At 40.0% G+C, this 22,533-nt stretch overlaps 3 protein-coding genes and 1 pseudogene across 3 annotated transcripts; 1 reads left to right on the top strand and 3 right to left on the bottom strand.

Moving 5' to 3' along the window:
* Positions 1–587: 587 nt before the first annotated feature.
* Positions 588–2,525, top strand: LOC104454150 (hypothetical protein). The gene is made up of 3 exons (XM_010068914.3): positions 588–727; positions 1,242–1,347; positions 2,015–2,525. The coding sequence occupies exons 1-3, from the start codon at positions 692–694 to the stop codon at positions 2,209–2,211; spliced, it is 339 nt and encodes a 112-aa protein (XP_010067216.2). The 5' UTR covers positions 588–691; the 3' UTR covers positions 2,212–2,525.
* A 4,605-nt stretch (positions 2,526–7,130) lies between these two features.
* Positions 7,131–9,807, bottom strand: LOC104454151 (glutathione S-transferase DHAR2). Its single transcript, XM_010068916.3, has 6 exons — positions 9,541–9,807; positions 9,346–9,436; positions 9,061–9,204; positions 8,515–8,632; positions 8,277–8,417; positions 7,131–7,431 (listed from the first exon to the last, which is right to left on the bottom strand). The coding sequence occupies exons 1-6, from the start codon at positions 9,596–9,598 to the stop codon at positions 7,342–7,344; spliced, it is 642 nt and encodes a 213-aa protein (XP_010067218.1). The 5' UTR covers positions 9,599–9,807; the 3' UTR covers positions 7,131–7,341.
* Positions 9,808–19,200: 9,393 nt separating this feature from the next.
* LOC104455824 lies at positions 19,201–20,193 on the bottom strand (annotated as a pseudogene).
* Positions 20,194–21,648: 1,455 nt separating this feature from the next.
* Positions 21,649–22,380, bottom strand: LOC104454152 (dirigent protein 25). Its single transcript, XM_010068917.3, has one exon. The coding sequence runs from the start codon at positions 22,378–22,380 to the stop codon at positions 21,649–21,651; it is 732 nt and encodes a 243-aa protein (XP_010067219.2).
* Between the last annotated feature and the right edge of the window lie 153 nt (positions 22,381–22,533).

Here is a 22,533-nt window from a genome sequence, read left to right as displayed (position 1 = left end):
CCAGAACATCATTCAAGCAATTACTCAGTTGTCACATCCAGAATTAAATTGTTTTATTCGAAATTTGTTTTCATATCTTGGGGAAAATGAAGAAAATATCTAACCATGCAAGTCGAATGATGAACCTAAAATTTGGGAGCGGTCGACATACAAGTGGTGCAACCATGTGCGAGACGAGGAATTGTTTCAACAAAAATAGCGAGGGATATGCTACCTTAGGGTTTTTTTTGTCTTGTAGCGAGGATTTTCCTTAGCAAAGAAAGCGGGGGACCGGGCCCACGCATCACGTGGAGGGGGCGCTTCCGTAGCTAATGGCGCAAATCAAACCGCCCAAAAAAACAAAAGAAAAAGGAAAAGCTCAACAAAGACAAAACGAGGTCATTTGCAAAATCTCTTCTAATCCCCTCTCCACCAATTATCTTTTATCTCCCACGTGGGACTCTTGACCCCACCATTTTCTCTCTTTTTTTCTAAATTATTTTTAGTATTTTTATTTCTCAACATTTTTATTTTTTTTGGGCCATTGGCATCTTCCCCTTCGCCCCCCTTTATATGTGAAGCCACATACGCATCGTGTTGCACCGAGTCTCCCAACTTGGATTGTCAACGTTCGTTTCGATCAATAGTTTTCACTTTCTCGTCGATCTCAACACACGGGTCAGCGAGTTGAAAGATTAGCTGATCTTGTTCCATGGGGGATTCGTCGTCTGCTTCGTATATTCACATGGTAAGTCCTCCGCCGATAAGTTTTGGCAGAGAGAAGACAAAAGGATCTGCTGATTGACAGCCTCTTCGATCTTTATGCTCTCTTGTTTAGCCTCTATGTGCTTTTAATTCGTGTCGTGTCTCTGCAGCACATGCTGTTGTTCATCGCCTCTCCCTTTCTTGATCTTCTTGTGCCCTTTCAATCCTTCTCCTTCTTCCTTTCTGGTTTTGCTGGATCTTCGTGCGTGAGATCATCGACCCCTTCTGTCTTTTTCTTTTCTTTCTCCCTATCTTCATGTGCTCGGTTTGCTTTGCGATAACGAGGTTGCGTTTGCGAATGATAGGTGATGTTGTTCATCGGCTCTCCCTTTCTTGATCTTCTTGTGCCATTTCAATCCTTCTCCTTCTTCCTTTCTGGTTTTGCTGGATCTTCGTGCATGAGATCATCGACCCTTTCTGTCTTTTTCTTTTCTTTCTCCCTATCTTTATGTGCTCGGTTTGCTTTGCGATAACGAGGTTGCGTTTGCGAATGATAGGTCCATCACCTGATAGAGAAGTGTTTGATCTTTCGGATGAGTAAGGAAGAATGCATGGAAGCCCTCTCCAAGCATGCAAATATCAAACCTGTCATTACCTCCACCGGTCAGCTTCATATTCCTTCCTCTTCTTGTATTATTTCAGAAACCATCCTGATTTTTTCTTCCCCTCCCTCTCTAGATACATATATATTTTGGCCCTGCAGGTAATTGAATCTTAATTCATCATCGGAGCTTACTGATAAGAAAGAACTAAAAACAGTTCAGAATCATACTAACTTAAAAATATCAAACGAAAGTGAACCTTATTGAAAAGATTTATTTAAAAAAAGAATCCTTGTTGTGAAACCAAGCACTCTTATACTTCAAACACATATTTGTTGTGTATTTCATCCTTGTTCATTGAAATGTCTGATATCTTCAGCTCCTAGGGTTTCTTGGGAAATAATCTTCACTAACCTCCATAGCTAATAGCAACGTCATCATGGTCTCTTTTGCATGAATATTCTCTAGCTCAACTTTAAAATATTCTTGCACAATATACAAAGACGAAGTTCTTGAGTTTTGCATCGATAGTCAGATATGTTGAGGATAAGGAAGCTTGCTAAACACTTGATTTTGCTAACCCCCGAAGCAAGTATGAGGAAAACCTTTGATTTTCAAAGTTTTAACTTTTCTTGAAACTTTCTATTGCAAAAGCTTGCCTAATAAGTAAGTATTCGTAGATCTAATGTGATGGATTCAAGTGTCACATGAAATGCTAATGAATGCAGTGTGGAATGAACTGGAGAAAGAGAACAAGGAGTTCTTTGAGGAATATGCACAGTCTCGAAGCAAAGACGATCGAATGTCGGAGGAAGAGACGAGTCAAATGATTCAGAAGATCATCTCCTCCTCTGATTCCACCTCCAAAGATTCACACCATGATGGCGACGACGGCGACGACAACCATTCAAACCAAAACGTTTAACATATTCTCTGTTAGTATAGTAGCTACTACGAAAGCGATTTCACCTTCGTGTACGTCTTTGGTTGTCTCAATATGCCAAAACCACACACACCCCAACGACTCTCTCTCTCTCTCTCTCTCTCTCTCTCTCTCTCTCTCTCTGTGGTGGCCCATACAATGTGACGATGATCACCATATATCATTGCATATACGGAAGAGCACGGAAGCTGCAATTGTCCCTAGCTAATATGATGCATCTGCTTCAATGATTGAACTCGTGCTGCAAATCTTACTGTGTAAATAGATTGAGTAAATGAAATTATAAGTCATGTGTATATGTTGTTGTTAATGGGATCATATCAAGTAGTCAATTATGAAATTTCATGTCTCCTATGGATACTTTCATAAATGTTTCGATGACCATGTTATTAACTTTTTGATAAATCGTATAAACATATATGGGGAACGAGAATATTTTTACTTATTTTCATGTATGAATGTCAAACAAACTAGCATGACCCAACCCCGCCAACCGGAATTTGAAAACTCCGGCTAGAACTTTTTTATTATGCATGTGGTACGTTCATTTACTTATCAGTGCTTGGGCTCTATATATAAACATGATATTTGAGTCATGGCCCGTGATCAAGTTTTATTCTTCACCTCGTATCTGCTCCGTTTATAACAACTTTGTCTTTATATGTTATGTGCTTGCCATAATCTTTTGGGTCGCGCGTGTCATTTGCAAGCTTAAGGGTCTCTCTAAAAACTTAAACGTTTAGAACAAATTCGTTGGATTATTGACTTTAACAAAAAGGATATGATTTGATTCAGATGAATTATTAGGGATATAAAAGTATTGACTACGTGTGCCCCCTTGAATCATATTTATAGGTCAAATAAATATGCATAGATTCTTTGGCCTACATCTCTTAAATACATACAAATGTACATATTGCTCAAAAAACTCATTATATAGATTCCTTTTGACTATGACTATAGTTTTAGAGCGTTTTTTTGCCTAAGTTAAACAGTTTCATAGAAATTAGATTTTCAGACTTTCACTCGTATGATTCATTGAAAATGATTTCCAGTCAACCAAAATATTCATCTATAAAATTAGGAAAGTAAATGTCTAAATCTAAAGAGGTGAAAGCACCTTTTGAGATTGCTCATCTTGATTTTTTTCTTTTTTTCTTTTTTTTCTTCTGCCTCCATCGGTCGATGGGCTTTGGCAATGGTCGATGACTAACCACAAGCATAGGGCAGCAAGGATCAAGCCTTATTAAGGTCAACGAGGTTGAGCCTCACTCATAGCCTATTGTTGGCCATCATCGAGGCCCGGCGACTAGGGGAAGAAGAAAGAAAAGGAAAGGTATTTAAAAATCCAATTTTTTTCTAGAGATAGATGAAAATCATTTTCCAAATGATATCTAAACACTAGAAAACGTTTCGGTCACATATCATTAAAAAAAAAAAAAACTTTAAATTCTCTTGAAAGCTGATTTTCTGGAAAGTATTTTCCTTTGTCATGAATATTTCTCCATATATGTTTGTTTTATTAAAAATTTCATGATAAAGAAAAAATATTTTTATAAAAAAATTCAAGAAAAATTATTAATTTTCATTTGTTTGATGGTTAAACAATGATTTTACTCTTATCATAAAGGATAGTCATTTTTTCCCAATTTAAGTTTATTACTTTTAGTTTATGAAAAAAAAAAAATTATAAATTGATTGAATTTTAGTTATTCAAACATCAATAAGTGAGAAAAATTCAAAGACGGTTTTTCTTCAATCAAACGGAACTTAATCCAACTCAAAGAGAAACATGGTGCCAAACCCCGCCGGACGATGGGAATCTCACTTCCACTCCACCAATTAGCGATCTCGACGCAGTGACGTGGCGGCTCGCCATTGGCCCACGTGATTTGCGCACGCAGGGAAAGAAAGAAGGAGGGGCGGTCACAATTATGGAGCGGGGGTTGCTTTCCGCCTCGCTCTTTTTCCGCGAAACGACGCCCGAACTCTTCCGGCTCAATCCGTCGTCGTTTTGCGGGGCGGGAGGGGGCGGTGCTTGATAAATGAAGCGCATAATGTGGGGCTGGCGAAAACGAGGCGTCGTTTTCAATCAATTTTCCTTTTTCTGACGTAATTGAGGGCGATTGCCGACGGTCTCTCCAGCAAAGCCCACCTGTCCCCTGTTGGCAAAATAGTATTTCCCAATCATGTGGAAGAAATTCGCTCTGATTTAGCTCGGGAACTTAGTGGGGGTGGGCATGATTTTATGCCTTTGTTTTTTCTTTGATCTTTCTTTGTATGGATCGCATATATGAAGCACATCAAATGGAAATGCCCACGTTTTCTAAACACGATTAATGACTGAATATAGGCCTACTAGATTTTCATGTTGGCTTTTGTAAACTAAAGCAAAAATCATAACGAAGAAAAAAGCATAAATGAATTACATTAAAAAGTAACAGGGGCAAGCATGATTCCATAATAAAATCTAAAACCTAAGAACTGAACTGGTGGAAATTTGTCCGATTCCAAGTTCTAAAATATGCAAGGTAGTGTAGATTACAAGTTCTAAAAGTTATGGAACATATTTTAATAGGTAGGTTTCAAGGTTTAGGTTTGTAAAACCTAAAACCCGTAACTTAGAATCTAAAATAAGTTTTTGTGTTTTTCTTAGTTTATGTCTTCGCTTGATCTTACGGTATTCCATGGCACTTGAAAATGAGTGTATAATCTGAAATTACTAGTCTAAACTTTCATTTTATGATTGAATTTGTTAATATTTCATATTTTTCATATGTTTAAATACAAGTTATAGTCAATAAATTATAACAATAAGCAGTGATCATTAAAGGTAATAGTTCATTGCCATCATTCAATTAACAATACAAGCGGAACCTACCCTATAATTAATTTTGAAATATGTGACATGATAGGTTTCAAGTTTTAAAAAATAGGAAACCCATTGTAACAAATAAGTTCCGATTTTTAGGATTGGAACTTGCACGAAATCTAAAACGGTTCACTCCTAATAGTAACAAGTGGTGGTCAATAAAAGTGATAATTTACTACAATCATTCAACTAATGATATGAGCGAAACCTAGGTAAACCCTAAAACCGATCCTAAAACCTATAATAATGTAGGTTTTAGATTTCAGGGTATGTAGAGTAGGTTCCAAATTCCAAAAAAAATGAGAAACCTGTTTAGGTTCCGAATTCCAAGTAAAACTTACATAGAATCTGGAACCGCTCACCCCTAAAAGACATTCATTACTTGAGTGCTAGCTGAGCCCTATGTAGCACGGACACTTTCCGGAAGCCTTCGTGTCGTGTCCGACACTCCGACACGTGTCCGACACGCTCCGACATGTCCCGACACGCGGTCAACGAGTGTCGAAAAATCCGACACGTGGTCAACTCTTTCCAACACGCTTCGACACGCGAGTCCAGAATTCCGACACGTGATTCCGACACGCACGGGGTCAATTTTAAAAATTTCTAATACTTGAGGGGTCAAAATATAAATATACACAAAAGAAGTAATAAAAGAAGTAATAAAATTTCTATAAATATACACACACGGGTCAAATTTTTTTTTTCAATTTTATTTTTTAGAATTGTTTTATTTTTTAAAAGTCTTTTACTCTGAAAGAAGTAATAAAAATGCTATATATGATAAATAAATAAATTTAAAAATATCATTTCAGCATTTTCTTTAAACAATGTTTTTTCCTCTAAGTTTTGTGTATTATTGTAACAAATTAAAATAATGAATGATATTATTTAATATTTTTTGTGTAAATTAATTCTAGGCTATTTTATTATTATTTATTTATGTATTTATATATAAAAATATATTTAATATATAACGTGTCAGAACGTGTCGAAATTCTCTATTTTTAATAAATGACGTGTCAACGTGTCGTGTTGTGTCACGTGTCCGTGTCGGTGCTACATAGGCTGAGCCTATATTAAAAATTAGTAAAATCACATGACAACTCTTCTTGAAAATTGGATAATGCACCTGCATAAAATGCTTCAAATGAAAATGCGCATGTTTTTGAAATACAATTAATGACTCTTGATATGGACCTACTAAATTTCATGTTGGGACCTACTAGATTTCATGTTGACTTATGTAAATGTAAACTAAGGCAAAAATCGAAAAAAACAAAAAACAAAAGCAAAAACGTTTACCATCATGACAAATTTCACCCGATTTCAAATTTACAAGAAAAAAACACAAACTTTGACAGATTTAACACACGACATTTCAAACTTACCATCGAACTTCCTTAGTTTAATTTTACGTAAGCAGCAAGGGGAGCAATCCTGTCTTTTTTTCCTTTTCCAACCAAAGTTAGGCGAGTCATTTACTCGATTTTAATATAAGCACCAACCCAGAACAATGCATCTCCCAAGCCCAGATGCAGTTTTGAGAACTTGGGCTGAAAAATCGAATTTACTACTTGCTTGTCTGTTGTCGAGTGCTGCAATGGGCCCAAAGTTTGTAGGGGCCCAAAGTTTGTAGGGGCTCAAAGTTTCCTGAACCCAGCCTAATATGTTAGCCTAATATGTTAAGAGAAGGCCTTCGCGGGAATTAAGGCCGGAGGACCCGAATTAAGTGTGATCCGGACCCCGCGGTTATCATTACCCCATTTTACTGTTTGGATTGACTCCGCAGAAGCAGTTTAAGGATCTCACCTTCTCTCTACCCCTCAAATTACCAATATGAGATGTCAAATCACTTCCAAGTTCATTACCCGTTCCATTCCTTTGATTCCCCAACGATATCGACTATGTACATTCCCGAGAATTTGCCAATTATCCGAACCGAGCGGGATAGAGGCGGCCCATTCAGAGAATTGACTGAGCAGCTGCTAGGAAAATTAGTTAATCCTCGAAGAAAGAATCACTCATGGAAACCACGAGAAGGGCCTAAGCCAGGATTCGCAACCTCCATTCAAACCACACTCGGGCCACACCAGTAGAATTATAAATACCATAAGCCCCAACATGGGTGAGATGATAGTACATTTATTGACTTAACTAACATGCAGAGCCTCTCGAGCCCCAACCACACTTCCATAACAAAAGATCAAAGTTAACACTAATAACGCAGAAGCTGCGATTCATGCTCCATTGACCTTCGGCGCCCATCCAGCGACCACATGCTCCTTCGCTGGCTTGGTCTTCACAAAGGACTCCCGAGCAAACAACAGCTGCAAAAACAAACGAAAAATCAGTTGTTTTTAAAGTGTCCACATGAACCTGTGCAATTTCAAAGGAGCTGCACAAGATGCTAGAGAAGCAAATGACAAGACCTGGACAACGATCAAGAAAGAAACAAATCATTCGAGAAAACACAAATGGGAAATCACTGAGAAAGGTTTTCAGGGATTAGCCTAATCCACTTATAAGAGCTAGAAAACTCAATCTTTACTATGATTAAAAATGCCCCTCCTGCATCAAGAACTGCGATGATGAGTCAACCACCAAGACATTGCCATACATCAGAGATGATATTTCTTATGGAAAAAAAAAAAATTCGATATTTGGAACGGTACAAGGATCCGCAGCCGAATGTGCCTGGATCTAAGTTCAACTTCCCCAGAACAAATGGAAACCCAAGGTTTATGTTGGCAAATATCAATACACCTAACAAATGCCTTGGCAACTACATTTCCACAACTGGACACCGCCTCTTGTCCTCTTTCGCACAATTCACAACACCATGACATGCACCACAGGTTTCAACACAAAAGATGTGTGATCACAGATTGGAAACGAAGCAGTCCCTAGCAAATTTGGCAACAATACCCACAACAAGCGCTGGTACCAATAAAATCATAAACGCCATAAATGGATGAAAGAGGAAGCGCATCAACTATCAACACATCACGCGTATGCAGCACTCATGATGGCTGTTAATTTCTCTGTCCGTTTATCAACCCTTCACAGCACTCATGATAGCTAGTGCAATGGAACCTTATTCTACCAAAACTTATCACTTGCCAACAGAAAACAATTTGCAGAAACATAAAAGGCCGCAAACATCGTATTTTACCTTGGTGTAGCTGTGGACATGAGTAAAGCTTTCTGGGACTGTCCATTTCTTGAAGTGGCCAAGAGCAACCTCGAGATGGAACAATTTGGGGCCCAAACTCAAGTCAACCGCTGTTATCTTTTCTCCAGCAATGTATGGACCCTGTAACGACAATAATGCGCACCAGTAAACCTACAGAAGAAAATGCAAAATTTTCGAGCCATTTTTATGTACAGTTGACTGTGAATATGCATTTTACATGAGCCTTGAGATGTTCATCCAGCGCCTTCAGTTCATCAAGCAATGCCTGCTCAGTGCCGTCACTTGGGTCCTTGCTCTTCACAAACTTCACAAAGGAGATGAAAATTTTCGAGCCCCTGCAATTTTAGAAGAAGGCATAACGCTGGTTGAAATTCAAAAATCAAGAAAACAGAGTCCGATCTATCTATCTGATATAAGAAAAGAAAACAAGCTTTTCAAGACATTTTGGCAATACACATTTTACTGCCCATACATATAGCTAGCCTTACAAAGAAGCAAAAGAGAACGCCAAGACCACTAGAAACCGCACAGCATGAGTACCCATCGATGTCTCTAAGCAAAAGGAAAACGCTAAGCAAAAGGGATCCTTCCATGAAACTGATGAAGAAAACTGATAGCAAGAAATTTCAAACAAAGAACAGACAGAAGATAAACCAGAATGGTGAAAACATGACAGGACAACAGACACAGACACACACAAACACAAACACGTACAGAGAGAAGAGAGAGAGAGAGAGAGAGAGAGAGAGAGAGAGAGAGTTACACAGATGCAAACTCAGGGGGAGGAGTGAGCGGAGGTTCAGGGTATTTCTCTTCAAGAATGCCAACAATCACATCAGAGTCGGCGATCCACTTATCATCGATCTTGATCAGCGGCACCTTCCCTTCCGGATTCACTTCCAATAACCTATCAGCGAAACATTCGTCACAAAAAGATCATCATAACGACCAGAACCTTTAAAAATCCCAAAAGACCAAACACCGAAAAAATTACGACATTCCTCGGAAAAATTGCCTAAAGAGAGAGAGAGAGAGAGAAAAGACTTACCACTGGGGTTTCTCACTGAAATTGATGAGGTGGGTCTTGTACGGAACTTTCTTCTCCTCCAAAGTTAGCATCACCCGCTGGCAAAACGGGCCTAAACAAACACGGAGAAAACACCACACAGCCCGATCAGCGAAAACACAACCCAAAAAATCCCCTCACCCACATGACGAAACATCACCCAGAGGCGAAAATTACAGTCTCCAAGAATATCGGGTGCTCCGGCAGCAGCCTTGACGCAGATCTCCAAAGCCATTTTGGTGGGTTTCCCTTCTTTTCGGGAGCGAGTTGGAAAAAACCGCTCTTTTTCCTCTCTTCTTTCAGGGCGTTAATGATGCAGAAGAAGCGGCAGGGGAAGTGCGTCTGTCCGGGGTTTATATTAACTTGCGGGTCAATATAGCGTGGAAGGAGCTGAAATCGTGGCTGACAGTTTCGAATTCATTTGTGATTTTAGGAAAGTTAGGTTGACTCACTCGACGGTTTCCCATCTTTAACCGACATATATGATGCATGCTCTTACATAATCCTAAATCTTGATTTTCTTAGCAAATGTAGAACCGTCATGCAAAAAAAATTCGTGGATGACATTTCTTCTCCATCTGTCGAGATATAATAAAATTAATTGATTGAATTTTATTCGATTTGATGCCTTATTCGATTTAGTAGCCAACTCAAAAGGAGCTCACGTACTAATTATTAAAAAAAGTAAAATAAAGATTGATATTAATAGTACGATACAAAAATGGATAGTAGCTATAATGTCGTCCACATTCACGATGTAATCTGTATTTGGCCACCTTAGCTCCACGTAACTGCCATGAAAAGTTCAAGTTGACTAGCACGTTATTTTTTGCCTCTAGTTGCTAACCGCCTTTTATTTCACTTCATTTTTTCCAAAATCAAACCAAAGAACATAGAAAATTCACGCTTCTCATAATAAGAATAACGGAAAAAGAGGACACTTGAGCGGTCATAAATTTTTTCTCCACATTAACTATTCTTTTGATTACATGAATATCATAACGTCCAAGAAAACATTTATTAGAGTGAATCCGATGAGATTTTTTTAATGTTCATCTTACATGACCTTTGTTTTATAAATTTAAAGTTCAACGTGACATTTTTGAACAGAAAAACCAAATCCAAAATGGACAATCCTCGATCAACATGGGAAAATTGTTTGGCGTGTTGCTCCAAATTGACTTGAAGATGAAACCCTAACCCCATCAGACTAAGTGTCAAGGCTCAGTTTTTTCAGTGTTGGGGGTAACCCGTGGTCGGAGCTGCGAAATGGAGGTGTGGGATTTCGGAGTCCTCGACAGCATGGGACATGGCGGAGTCGGGCTACCGAACGGTGGGCGGAGTGGTGGCAAGGGCGACGATGAAGATGCTTGGTGATGGATTCGGTGGGCGAGGGCAAGAAAGGGGACGAGGTAGCCGGCACGGACACAAGTGCTAGCACGGGACATCGTTGTGCACGCCTTTGCTTATTTCGATTCAATGACAAGCCATGTATGTAGTTTATATAAAATAATGTCACATGAGATTTTTTTCATCAATTTTTCATTCATAGATGGAATAGAATATGGAAATTTTGATATAGCACCACACAAATCGTTGATGGTATTCAAATAAACGATCTTTAAGCAATGTTGCATTCGAGCGATCGAGAATAAAATTATGACTTCAAATGATCACCTCATTTAATGCTCAAAATCATCCATTAATCATAAAATTAAAGAAAAACCACCTCTCTTGCACATAAATTCCGTTATGCTTGGTGTAAACGAGACCAACAAGAAGTCAAAATTCTTTGAAAAAGAACTCAAGGGTCCCCCGGGGTTGCTTGACTTTATGTCATCTGTCAACTTTTCCAAAAGAATCAGTCCTTCTCGACATTTCCTTGAAGTTCCACCACGCATGTCCCTACATCAATCATCCATCTTACGCCAAAGAACATCATGGCTTATGCGTTTCGATATGGCACCGACATTTTTGTTTATTTCCTTATTATGTTTTTTTCTTCCCTTTTTTCTCCTGGCTCTACTGGCCATTCATATGTAGAAGGTTTCGTGTTGGCTTGCTGGCTAACGGTCAACGGAGAAAAATAGGTGGCATATAGAGAACACCAAATGACATATTGAAGGTGAGATTGAGGATTATTCAATCATTTTTTCCTCAACAGCTCCACTAAAAAAAAGTTAAAGGCACAAATTGCATTAAAGCCCGGATAAGGGGAAAAAAGGGTTTGAAGACAAGCACAGATATCTAATGGTAAAATGATTCTCTTCCCACGTGTACCATTCTAAAGATTATAAAATAAAGAAGATTCGAATTTGTCAAGACAAGTGTTATCATGAATGTGGAATTACAACGAAATTAAAATTAAGAAAAATAAATGAATACGCAGGTTTATGTAAAAGAACCCTTATACGAAAAATTACAGGAAGAGGAGAAGTAAAATTCATTATGGAAATTCAAGAATCATAAAAGATGTCTCAAAATTTTAAACCTTTCTATCTCTCATTAAAACTTAATAATTTGAGAAAAAAATTTTTGCTCCACCACCAACACTAAATCTTCAATTTTCTCAAGTCAAGTCACCACAAATTTCAATTCGAGTATCAAAACTCAATTTTAGTCTAATACCCAAAAAACAAAAATCAAGACATACTCGACAAGATGCATGAGGTAAAGTGGAATTTGTAGTTACATATTTTTCCGTTGATAAATTACTAATGTAAATAACCAATCGAGGATAATTTAGGGGGAAAAAGAAGAAGTTATGGTTGCTCAAAAATAGGAGTTACTTCTCTCTATATGTAATAGTATCTGTATATGTTATGGGCCAGGATGAGATGCTCTTATGGTCCTACTGAACACAATTCAAAGCAAATTCGTGTACCCCACCAAAATATATCGCGTTGATGTTGCCAGTACAGGCCTGCTATCCAAAAACAAGGGGAGCGCATGCTTTGTCGCCCGTGGAAATGGCTTTTTTTCATTGCATAGCAGACTTTCGAAATGGCGTGAAACTATAATCCGGAGAGGTGAACTCATCGAGGTGAAGTGGTCCGGACAACGAGACCGACACATTATCGAAATGTGGCGGTCATCGATATCACTGGGCTCGAACGGTCCGCCGAGCCGGCCAAGTGAAAGCCTTGTGTCCGTCCAAGCGGATCGGACGCCTGCTTGGATCCCTTGGTCGGAACATTGTCGACTGCGGTCGGTCGAGCCGAACGTGGGTTTCTCTTCGAGATGAGGGTGTCATCCTTTCCGGGTGGACTGTGCCAGGTTGCAGCCGGCAATGAGGATGAGCAAGAAGCAGATGGTGATGTCGAGTGTCTTTGAGGTCACTTGCGTTCGATGGGCTTGAAGTGGCGAGAAGGGGAGGGTGGGTGAGAGAGAGAGAGAGAGAGAAGGATCCATCCATGGCAGAGCGAGTTGAGAAACTGCTTGGCAATTTAGTTCAAGAGCGAGTCAGGTCCTATTGCTCAAGACTATTTACAGACTTGGCATCAACGATGATAGTGGAGCTGGAAGCTTCCCTTTTAAACCGTTCCCACAATGGTGAATAATTTAGAAGAAGACTTGTTATAATTATGGTTATAATTATGGTTAATGGATCAACGAATGCCAATAAATTAAGATACATCTTTTCTATTCACGTATCTATTGAATTCATGAATTTCCTAGATCCATGTATCTTTTAATTTATGTATTTATTGATTTCACGAATCTCTTGAATTCACGTATCTCTGGATTCGTGAATCTCTTGAATTCATGTATCTCTTGATTCATGAATTTCATGGATACATGCGTCTATTTAATTCATGTATCTCTTACGTACATGAACTAAAAATCTCTATAAATAGATGGGAGCATAGAGCTTCATTATGGTTTTTGGTTTTTCCGACTCGATTCCAAAAGGCTCTGATACACTTTTCTACTCTTCTGAATTTTCTGAGTGTCTTGGTTCAATTGAACGGTTGGCGAGTCTGTTTGCATAGTGCTAATCCAAACGGTTCGAGGTGTTGTATCTTGGGAGGCATAGTTCATGAATGACGCGGAGCACCATTGGCGGGAACTAATTGCCTTAAGGAGATTCGGATATCCGTACCTCACCTCCAATTTCATGTTCGATGCAACAAACAGTTTGTGTTTTATTTTTGGATTATTTTCCAACAATCTTAAGGCAATTAATTACTCACTGTTTGTTGTTCTTGTCGGATTATTGAGATGGCTGGAAACAACCAAGTGCCCTTCAATGTCCCGAATGTTTAAGGAGACGTTCCTATGGTCGATTCGTGATGCTATGGAAGATGTTCAACCCTCGAGGTCTGAATTTGTAGCAGCCAATGCTACGGGCCCTTGGGCCAACACCAATTTTGGTGGTGCGGGTACAAGTCATATGACTGGTATACCCGGACCCATTTTTCGAACAGTATAGGCCAAATGGCTTTTGGCTCTGTTTACGGAGGGATGGTTCAACGAACCTTGCCTACCGTGATGGCAACACCTCCGAGTTACAACTGCGAGAAACCGGAGAAATTTACCGGAGTGGGCTTTAAACGGTGGCAACATAAGATGTACTTCTATTTGACCATGCTCAATCGACGAAATATTTATCGGAGGTGTGCCGATAATTAGTCCAAATGAGCAAGATGTCACGACGCTCGGTGCGTTGGAGGCTTGGAAGCATGGGGACTTCTTATGCCGAAATTATATCCTTAACATTTAGTGAATTCTCTTTATAATGTTTATTGTAATATTGAATCTGCTAAACAGGTTATGGGAGTCCTAGAGAAAAAATACAAAACGAGGATGCTGGCACCAAGAAATTTGTGGTTGCCAAATTCTTGGATTACAAGATGGTGGATTCTAAATGTCATGAGTCGGGTTCAAGAATTGCAATTAATTCTGAGTGACATCTCGGCTGAGGGAATGATACTTAGTGAATCATTCCAAGTGGCAGCCATGATTGAGAAACTACCTCCGGGCTGGTCAGACTTCAAAAATTATTTGAAGCACAAACGGAAGGAGATGAGCCTTGAAGATCTCATTTTGCGCCTCAGGATCGAGGAAGACAATAGAAGGAGTGCGAATCCTTCTTCTGAACCAAAGGCCAACGTTGTGGAATCTTCCAAATCCAAGCAAGATAGAAAAAGGAAGATATCTTTTCAAGGAAAAGGCAAGCAAAAGGAGCAGTTCCAGAAATTCCAAGGGACGTGTTTTATATGCAACAAGGTTGGCCATCGTGCTAAGGATTGCAAGAAGCGCCCGAAAAAAGGCAAGAACGAAGGTGCAACCCAGCAACTGAATTTGACAGAGCATGACAATATTGAGAGACGCTCTGCTGTGGTAATGTCTGAAGCATCTCGGTGTCGAACACTAATGGTGGTGGCTAGACACGGGTGCCACAAATCACATCTGTGCGAGATAAACACATGTTCTCATCTTATGAGAAGGCTGAAGAAGATGAAGCTTTATATGGCTAACTCTGCATCGGCAAAGATCGCCGGAAGAAAAAAGGTGATCCTGAAGTTTACATCGGCAAGGAGGTCGCCTGTTGAATGTCTTGCATGTACTAGATATTCGGAAAAAAATCTAATTTCTGGCCCTATACTTGTCAAGAAGGGTTTCAAAGTTGTATTTGAATCGACAAGTTTGTACTTTCAAAAGGAGGGATGCATGTGGGGAAATGGTACTTATGTAATGACCTGTTTAAGGCCAATGTGGCTGTCATTGATGTAAACTCAAAGTATGTGTGCCCAAAGACTATTAATAAAGAAAAGTCTTCGGTTTACCTTTGTTGTGTCTCCTTATCTATGGCATGGTAGATTAGGACATGTAAACTATGGTACAATGAAAAGAATAGTAAACTTGGGATTAATTCCAAGATTTGAGTTAGATGCTCGTTACAAGTGTGAGACTTGTGTTGAGGCCAAGTTTGCCAAGAAACCTTTCAAATCCATTGAAAGAACAAGTGAACCTCTACAATTAATCCATAGTGATCTATGTGATTTAAAGTTTGTAGAAAGTAGAGGTGGAAAGAAGTACTTCATCACATTTGTGGATGATTGTACTAGATTTTGCTAAGTTTATTTACTAACTAGCAAAGATGAGACTATGAGCATGTTTGTCAAGTATAAAACTGAAGTTGAAAACCAACTTGATAAACGAATCAAAGTGCTTAGGTCTGATAGAGGAGGAGAATACAGTTCAATCAATTTGAAAGAGTTTTGTGCTAGTCATGGAATAATTCTCCAAACGACTACACCTTATACTCCACAACAAAATGGAGTTGCTGAACGATTGAACAGGGACACTAAAGGAGATGGCTAACGCCATGCTTTTGAGTTCGGGTTTACCTCGAGAACTTGTGGGGAAAAGCGTTTTAACGCAAATTATATTCTTAATAAAATACCCCACAAAAAGACAGGTAAAACTCCATATGAGTTATGGAATGGAAAGTTGCCATCCTACAATTTTCTAAAAGTGTGGGGGTGCTTGGCCAAGGTGGCGATTCCTCCTCCGAAACAAACTCGGTTGGGACCTAAACGGTGGATTGCATATTCATCGGTTATGCTCAAAATAGTAGCGCATATAGATTTTTGGTTCATAAATCTGAAAATGCGAAAATTCATGTTAATACAATCCTAGAATCAAGGGATGCTGAATTTTTGAGGATATATATCCTGCAAAAAGAAATCAAGGAGAACTTTCTCGAGAAAAGGCTTAGAGAATCATAATCGAGAATGATGAAGTTGTGGCCAAAGAAGCCGAACTTCGAAGGAGTAAAAGGTCTCGAATCAAAAATCTTTCGGACCTGATTTTCTAACATACATGTTAGAAGGTGAGCCCCAAACATATAAAGAGGCAATGTCATCTCCAGGATGCTCCTTTACGAAAGAAGTCATGACAATGAAATCCATTCTATCCTAAGTAACCATACTTGGGAATTGGTTAATCTTCCACCTGGAAATAAACCAATTGGATGTAAATGGATTTTCAGAAAAACTAAAAGCCGATGGTTCCATTGATAAGTACAAAGCTCGGCTTGTAGCTAAAGGGTTTAGACAAAAAGAGGGTCTTGACTACTTTGATACTTATTCACCTGTCACAAGAATAACATCAGTAAGGATGTTGATTGTTATAGTTTCGCTATACAATTTGCAAATACATCAAATGGATGTGAAAACTGCATTCTTAAATGGTGATCTCGACGAGGAGATTTATATGGAACAACCTGAAGGGTTCAAGGTCAAAGGACAAGAACACAAAGTGTCTAGACTTGTCAAATCATTGTATGGACTTAAACAAGCTTCTAAGCAATGGCATGAGAAATTTGACCGGGTAATGATTCAAAATGGGTATAGAATCAATGAGTGTGACAAATGTGTGTACACTAAATCCACTACGAGTTGGATATGTACTTATTTGTCTATATGTTGATGACTTGTTAATTTTGGAGATAACATTGAGGTCATCAAAATCACCAAGAACATTCTCAAGAAGAATTTTGAGATGAAAGATTTAGGTGTTGCGGATGTTATACTCGGCATCAAAATTCTAAGGAATTCGATGGCTTAGGTTTAACACAATCTCATTACATTGAAAAGGTATTTGAGAGATTTAAAGGATTCGGCATTAAAGATGCAAACAATCATTTTCTTCCACACCTAACTTTAAGAAAGAACACTTGGAAATAGTGTTAGACGGCTAGAATACTCTCAAGTAATCGGCGGCATCATGTATATCATGAATTGCACTAGACCGATATTGCGTACTCGGTAAGCAAGGCGAGTAGATATACCAGTAACCCAGGTCATGAGCATTGGAATGCTTTGATGAGAGTATTAGGATATTTGAAAAGACAAAAGACTATGTTCTACAATATGGCAAATATCCAGTGTTTTGGAAGGTTATTGTGATGCAAGCTGGATTTGATTGATGAATCGAAATCGACTAGCGGATATGTGTTCACGCTAGGAGGTGTTGCAGTGTCATGGAAATCCTTTAAACAAACTATAATAACATGCTCTACAATGGAATCAGAGTTTGTTGCTTTGGATAAAGCTGCTGAAGAAGCAAAATGGCTTTGACATTTTTTAGAAGATGTTCCAATGTGGCCAAAACCTATGCCTGCAATTTGCATACACTGTGACAATCAAGCGGCAATTATGCAAATTGCAAGGGCACATAATGTGATTTATAACGGTAAGTCTAGACATATTCGTCGTAGACATAACACCGTAAGGCAGTTGCTCTCAAATGGAATAATTTCTTTAGACTTTGTAAAGTCAAAGGAAAATATTGCGGATCCGCGACAAAAGGTTTGTCAAAAAGCAGATAAACTGGCATCGAGGGGAATGGGTTTAAGAGCCTTAACCCAATAAAGAGATTCGGGTGGAAACCTAACCTATGCGATTGGAGATCCCATGGTCTAGGTTCAATAGGACAACGCAAATTTTGGAAACTCTAGTGTAAGCACTGTCTACCATTCCTATGATGCAACAGTGCTTTCCTACAGCGTTATTAAGGGTACGCTATGCGTTTAATGATTCCTATAACTTGGAATATAACATCCAAGTGAGATATGGTAGGATGTCTTTAATAGGAATGCACCTATATGCGTGGAGCTGGCCGACTCTATGAAAATCTTTAAAGGCTAGATTTTCTAAAGCACGCATGAATCCCGAGAGGTTCAGGGCCGAAAGAACGAACACAACCGAGAACCAATCTTGAATTGGAAATACTCCGTGTGAGGTTTATTGTCTAGGCTTACACAAACAGCGCGATTCAAGGCTTAGTCCATCGACTAGTTAAGTAAGTCCGATAAGCTTTCACTAAAGAAGGTTCAAAGCGAAAGCTACCTATCTTGATGCAATTTATTTCAACAGGCATGCTCAGATTCCTTCGAGTCAAAAATGTTTTGTTGATCCATTAATGTGGGGGATTGTTATAATTATGGTTAATGGATCAACAAATGCCAATAAATTAAGATACATCTTTTCTATTCACGTATCTATTGAATTCATGAATTTCCTAGATCCATGTATCTTTTAATTTATGTATTTATTGATTTCACGAATCTCTTGAATTCACGTATCTCCGGATTCGTGAATCTCTTAATTCATGTATCTCTTGATTCATGAATTTCATGGATACATGCGTTTATTTAATTCATGTATCTCTTCGTACATGAACTAAAAATCTCTATAAATAGATGGGAGTATAGAGCTTCATTATGGTTTTTGGTTTTTCCGACTCGATTCCAAAAAAGACTCGATACACTTTTCTACTCTTCTGAATTTTCTGAGTGTCTTTGGTTCAATTGAGCAGTTCGGCGAGTCCTATTTGCATAGTGCTAATCCAAACAGGTTCGAGGTGTTGTATCTTGGGAGGCATAGTTCGTGAATCTGCGGAGCACCATTGGCGGGAACTAATTGCCTTAAGGAGATTCGGATATCCGTACCTCACCTCTAATTTCATGTTCTGATTGCAACAAACAGTTTGTGTTTTATTTTTGGATTATTTTCCAACAAGACTGTCCGGAGCGGCTCTTGTAAATCGAAATCATCAAGTCGGCACATCATCCTCTTGGTTGCGTGCAGTATAACATGATCTTTCTTTGTAACTGTTATCACGATGTGAGGTGATAGAGGGAAGAATTCGCTCATACTCTTAACATTACATCAATGTGAAATCAGTCATTCACATAACAATGAAGTCATCATCATTCAGAATCAGATGCTTCTACGTGCATTTAACTGAAACCTGTAAAGAATGGGACTCTCAGAGACTCGGACACTCGACACCTTTACCACGTTCATCACATATTGGATGCGACATTTACTCAGATAGATACACACTAAACTGAAGAATTGTATCCACGCCATCCGTGGTATGTTGATCTGCCTGATGAAGCGTCTCCACGGTGGCGTAGCCCTTGGCATGCTCGTACTTCCCTGTCCCGCTGACGATTGCAACCTGAGATTCTGGCGAAGCAGTCCGATGCACCCCGAAGAAGCTGATAGTGTCCTTGATCTCGTGATCGCCACTAGCACCGGTGTGCAACATCACGGTCACAGCGATCGTCTGGCTCGTGCCATCCAACGAGCTGGCCAATTAAAAGCCCTGCGCCTTGCCTATCACGGCAGACCCCAGCTCGTGCCCCTCAGTCAGCTCATCATCGAACACGGTGATCGTGCCGAACATAAGCTGCTGAAGTGTGGCCCCGGCTGGGAGCTGCCCTGCCGTGACAAAGGGCTGGTTGTCTTCGCCTTCGAAGTGGTCATTATTACCTGCGTTCTGTATCACGGTGCTGGCCTGCGCACCATTTAGGCCAGTGAGGAATGGGAGGTTGTTGTTGTTGATTATGCCGTTGAGGTTGCCGATGCCATTGCTGTTGCCAACGCCATTGACGAGAGGGACGCCTCCGTTGATCGGGAAGGTATTGTTATTGGGCTTGGAGAAGGGGACGGCGCTTATCTCGGAGTTGGCAATGACACCCGTCACTACCCGGGCAGTTGGGTGCGATCCTCCTATGATGTCGTGCATGAAGAAGGACAATTGGGGCTGTGCTGTGCCAGGTTTCGCCACTACTGCACTAGCCGCGGCACTGGCAATCGGAGCCGGGCCGCCAGGCAGGGTTGGGACAGGGCCTGCTGCTGGCGCCACAGCAGCAACTGGCGTGTCTGGGACTGGCGGGTCCTCAACCTCATCAGCAGTGGGCGCGGCCACTGGTGCCACTGTGACATCGGAGGTGTTGGGTAGTGGTGGCTCTGCATCAGCGGCATCTGGGAGTTGGCCACTTGACAATGTACCAGTTGGGGCAGATTGCATTGATGCCCCGAGTGGACATATCCAACGGCGACGGCTAGGAGCAAAAGGCAAATGAGTGCGTGAGGGGTGAGAAGTGAAACTTTGGCCATTGTGGGGGGTGACTTGTGAATTCTGGAATGGGCTTGGACTCTGGTGACCCGGTGGACTAGTGAGTTGCAAGTGAAAGGTGCATATATAGCTTGATGAGTCTAGTCTCTTAGTGAAAATGTGGAGCTGTTGAGTTGGAGTTGTTGATTACTCACTTGTTCGAATGGAGATTAGTGAGGTTGGTCTTGATGACCTAAAGCTCATACGAAACCTAGTAAACCATGCTTAATCCTGGAGTAGATCTTATCTTGATTTTAATATACTGAGAATTCTGCCTTCTTATCCATAGTTTTTCATCAAGAATTTGGTCCTGAAGTTCAGCTCGTTGGCTTGATCATTTAGCCTCGAATTAAGAAATGGGATGTCCTGTTACACTCAAACAAGTGAAGATCTTAGCTGATTTGACTTCTATCACTCCAACTTCATAACTATGTTATCTTAACAACTCTCTACTTCACGAAAAGCAATTTTTTTTTTTTTTTTATTTTTTTGTCTATTAGCAGCAGTTTTTCATGGAAAAGGTACAATTGGCAGACGGTTGTGAATTGTTAAGATTAAAATTTGGTTTTAGTTTTACATGAAAGCAAACTCGCCAGTTCAAGTTGAACATCTTTGTAGAGGATTAGTCCCAACATTCTGAATGCCCTGTGGCAAAATTTCATCAGTTCGCTTTAGCATTGTTATATTCTTAATGTTTGATACTTCAAATCTCCATTTAAACTGTACTGAGTCCTAAGAACTTGGACAGTGATCAACAAAAATATGTTAAAACCAGCTCAGCAAAAGGTCCAACATATAATATGTCAGCTTCGAGGTGTTCTTAAGGCACTATTCGAACATATCAAGATCCATAAGTAAAGCTGAGAATCTGTTCATTGTTTTGTTCAACTAATACGTGCATAATCGCAATGGGCATTTGCAGTACGTCGCTTCCCATGGTCTTCCTTTTCGCCCCTTTCTTTGTATAAATCAGCTTCAGGAACGTGATTATCCATTTCATTAGCCAGAAGTGCTATAGCCTAGTGCTCTGACATTTCAAATCACTGCCATCTTTTCTGTTTCCAGATCTTAATCTCACTTTTTGCAGTTTGAATGATTACTGTCTCTGATCACAGAGACAATCGGTAAACAGAATAGAGAGATGGAATGGAAGACATCAGACTTTTAAGAGATAACTTTGATGGTTGCTGAACTTAAAGACTTGAATGTAGTTCGCGAAACTACAGCCCAACATCTTAAGATTTGAATAAGAAAAATCTCTTGCAAGGTCCGACCCTAAGAGATTACAGGGGAGTGTGTAAGGATTGCGTTTCCAGATGAGAGAATAATATATAAATACTTGTATATATGAGTGTTAACAATGCTTCACTAGCTAAGGTAAACTGTGAATAAAAGGTACATGCTTTCTCTTGTATCTTCCCCACTAAGGTTATATTCACCGTCAATGAACTTGACACTAGCATAGCCATTTGCACCATTATACAATCCTGTACCACCAATGACTGCAATATGAGACTCCGAGACATCTGTCCGATGAACCCCGAAGAACCTCAGTCCATCCTTCAACTCACTGCCTGCAAAATATGCAGTCATTGCCATCATGTGGCTGGTTCCATCCTCCGAGCTGGCAACATACACTCCTTGCGCTTTTCCAATCACCCGGGAACTGAAAACCAATCCTTCAAATAAGTACTCATTAATCTCTGTTACGCTACTGAGTTCCAATTCTTGAAGTGTGGCGATGGCCGGAAATGAAAAGCCTGTGCCAGCCAGGTCAAGTGTTCCAGTGGATGAGCCAGCGACTCCCGGGCCCAGAGGGTTGTTAGGCTGGGTTAATGGAATGCCCTTGCTGGGAGGGAAAAGGCCTAGCGGCTTTGGGAAGGGGAGTTGGTTGTTGGGAACTTTACCTGTGGCCGGTCTCAAGGAAGAAATGTTGCTCAGGACATTTCTCATGAGGAATGTGACAGTGTGATGGCTTTGGTGGCCATTTGGGGCGGGATTGCCCAGGCTTCGGGCCGATGATGACTGGTCTATGATGGTAAAGATGATGATGACAAGGAGTGTCAATGCTAGGGTGCCGGTGTTCTTAGGATTGCCCATTGAGGGAGAATCACTGGGATTCTAATCTGTGCCTGCTATCTATGAGATTCTTATAAGGGGGGAAGCAGATGTAGGGTTGTGGTTTGGTTGTGTTGGAGTTGTTTTGTCATATAGATGGCAGAGTAGGTGGCCTACTTTCGTTGTCTTTGAACC

The sequence above is a fragment of the Eucalyptus grandis genome, chromosome 7 (assembly GCF_016545825.1).
Source record: "Eucalyptus grandis isolate ANBG69807.140 chromosome 7, ASM1654582v1, whole genome shotgun sequence".
In the NCBI taxonomy this organism is placed as follows: domain Eukaryota; kingdom Viridiplantae; phylum Streptophyta; class Magnoliopsida; order Myrtales; family Myrtaceae; genus Eucalyptus; species Eucalyptus grandis.
Note: the sequence above shows the minus strand (reverse complement) of the source record. Positions and strands in the feature narration are given on the sequence as shown.

Coding starts and splice junctions, on each gene's coding strand:
- LOC104454151 (XM_010068916.3), bottom strand. CDS start 9,598: ATGGCTTTGGAGATCTGCGTCAAGGCTGCTGCCGGAGCACCCGATATT. Junction 8,418..8,514: donor ATGAACATCTCAAGGCTCAT/GTAAAATGCATA, acceptor TTGTCGTTACAG/GGTCCATACATTGCTGGAGA. Junction 7,432..8,276: donor ATGTCCACAGCTACACCAAG/GTAAAATACGAT, acceptor TTGTTTTTGCAG/CTGTTGTTTGCTCGGGAGTC.
- LOC104454150 (XM_010068914.3), top strand. CDS start 692: ATGGGGGATTCGTCGTCTGCTTCGTATATTCACATG. Junction 728..1,241: donor CTGCTTCGTATATTCACATG/GTAAGTCCTCCG, acceptor TGCGAATGATAG/GTCCATCACCTGATAGAGAA. Junction 1,348..2,014: donor ACCTGTCATTACCTCCACCG/GTCAGCTTCATA, acceptor TAATGAATGCAG/TGTGGAATGAACTGGAGAAA.
- LOC104454152 (XM_010068917.3), bottom strand. CDS start 22,380: ATGGGCAATCCTAAGAACACCGGCACCCTAGCATTGACACTCCTTGTC.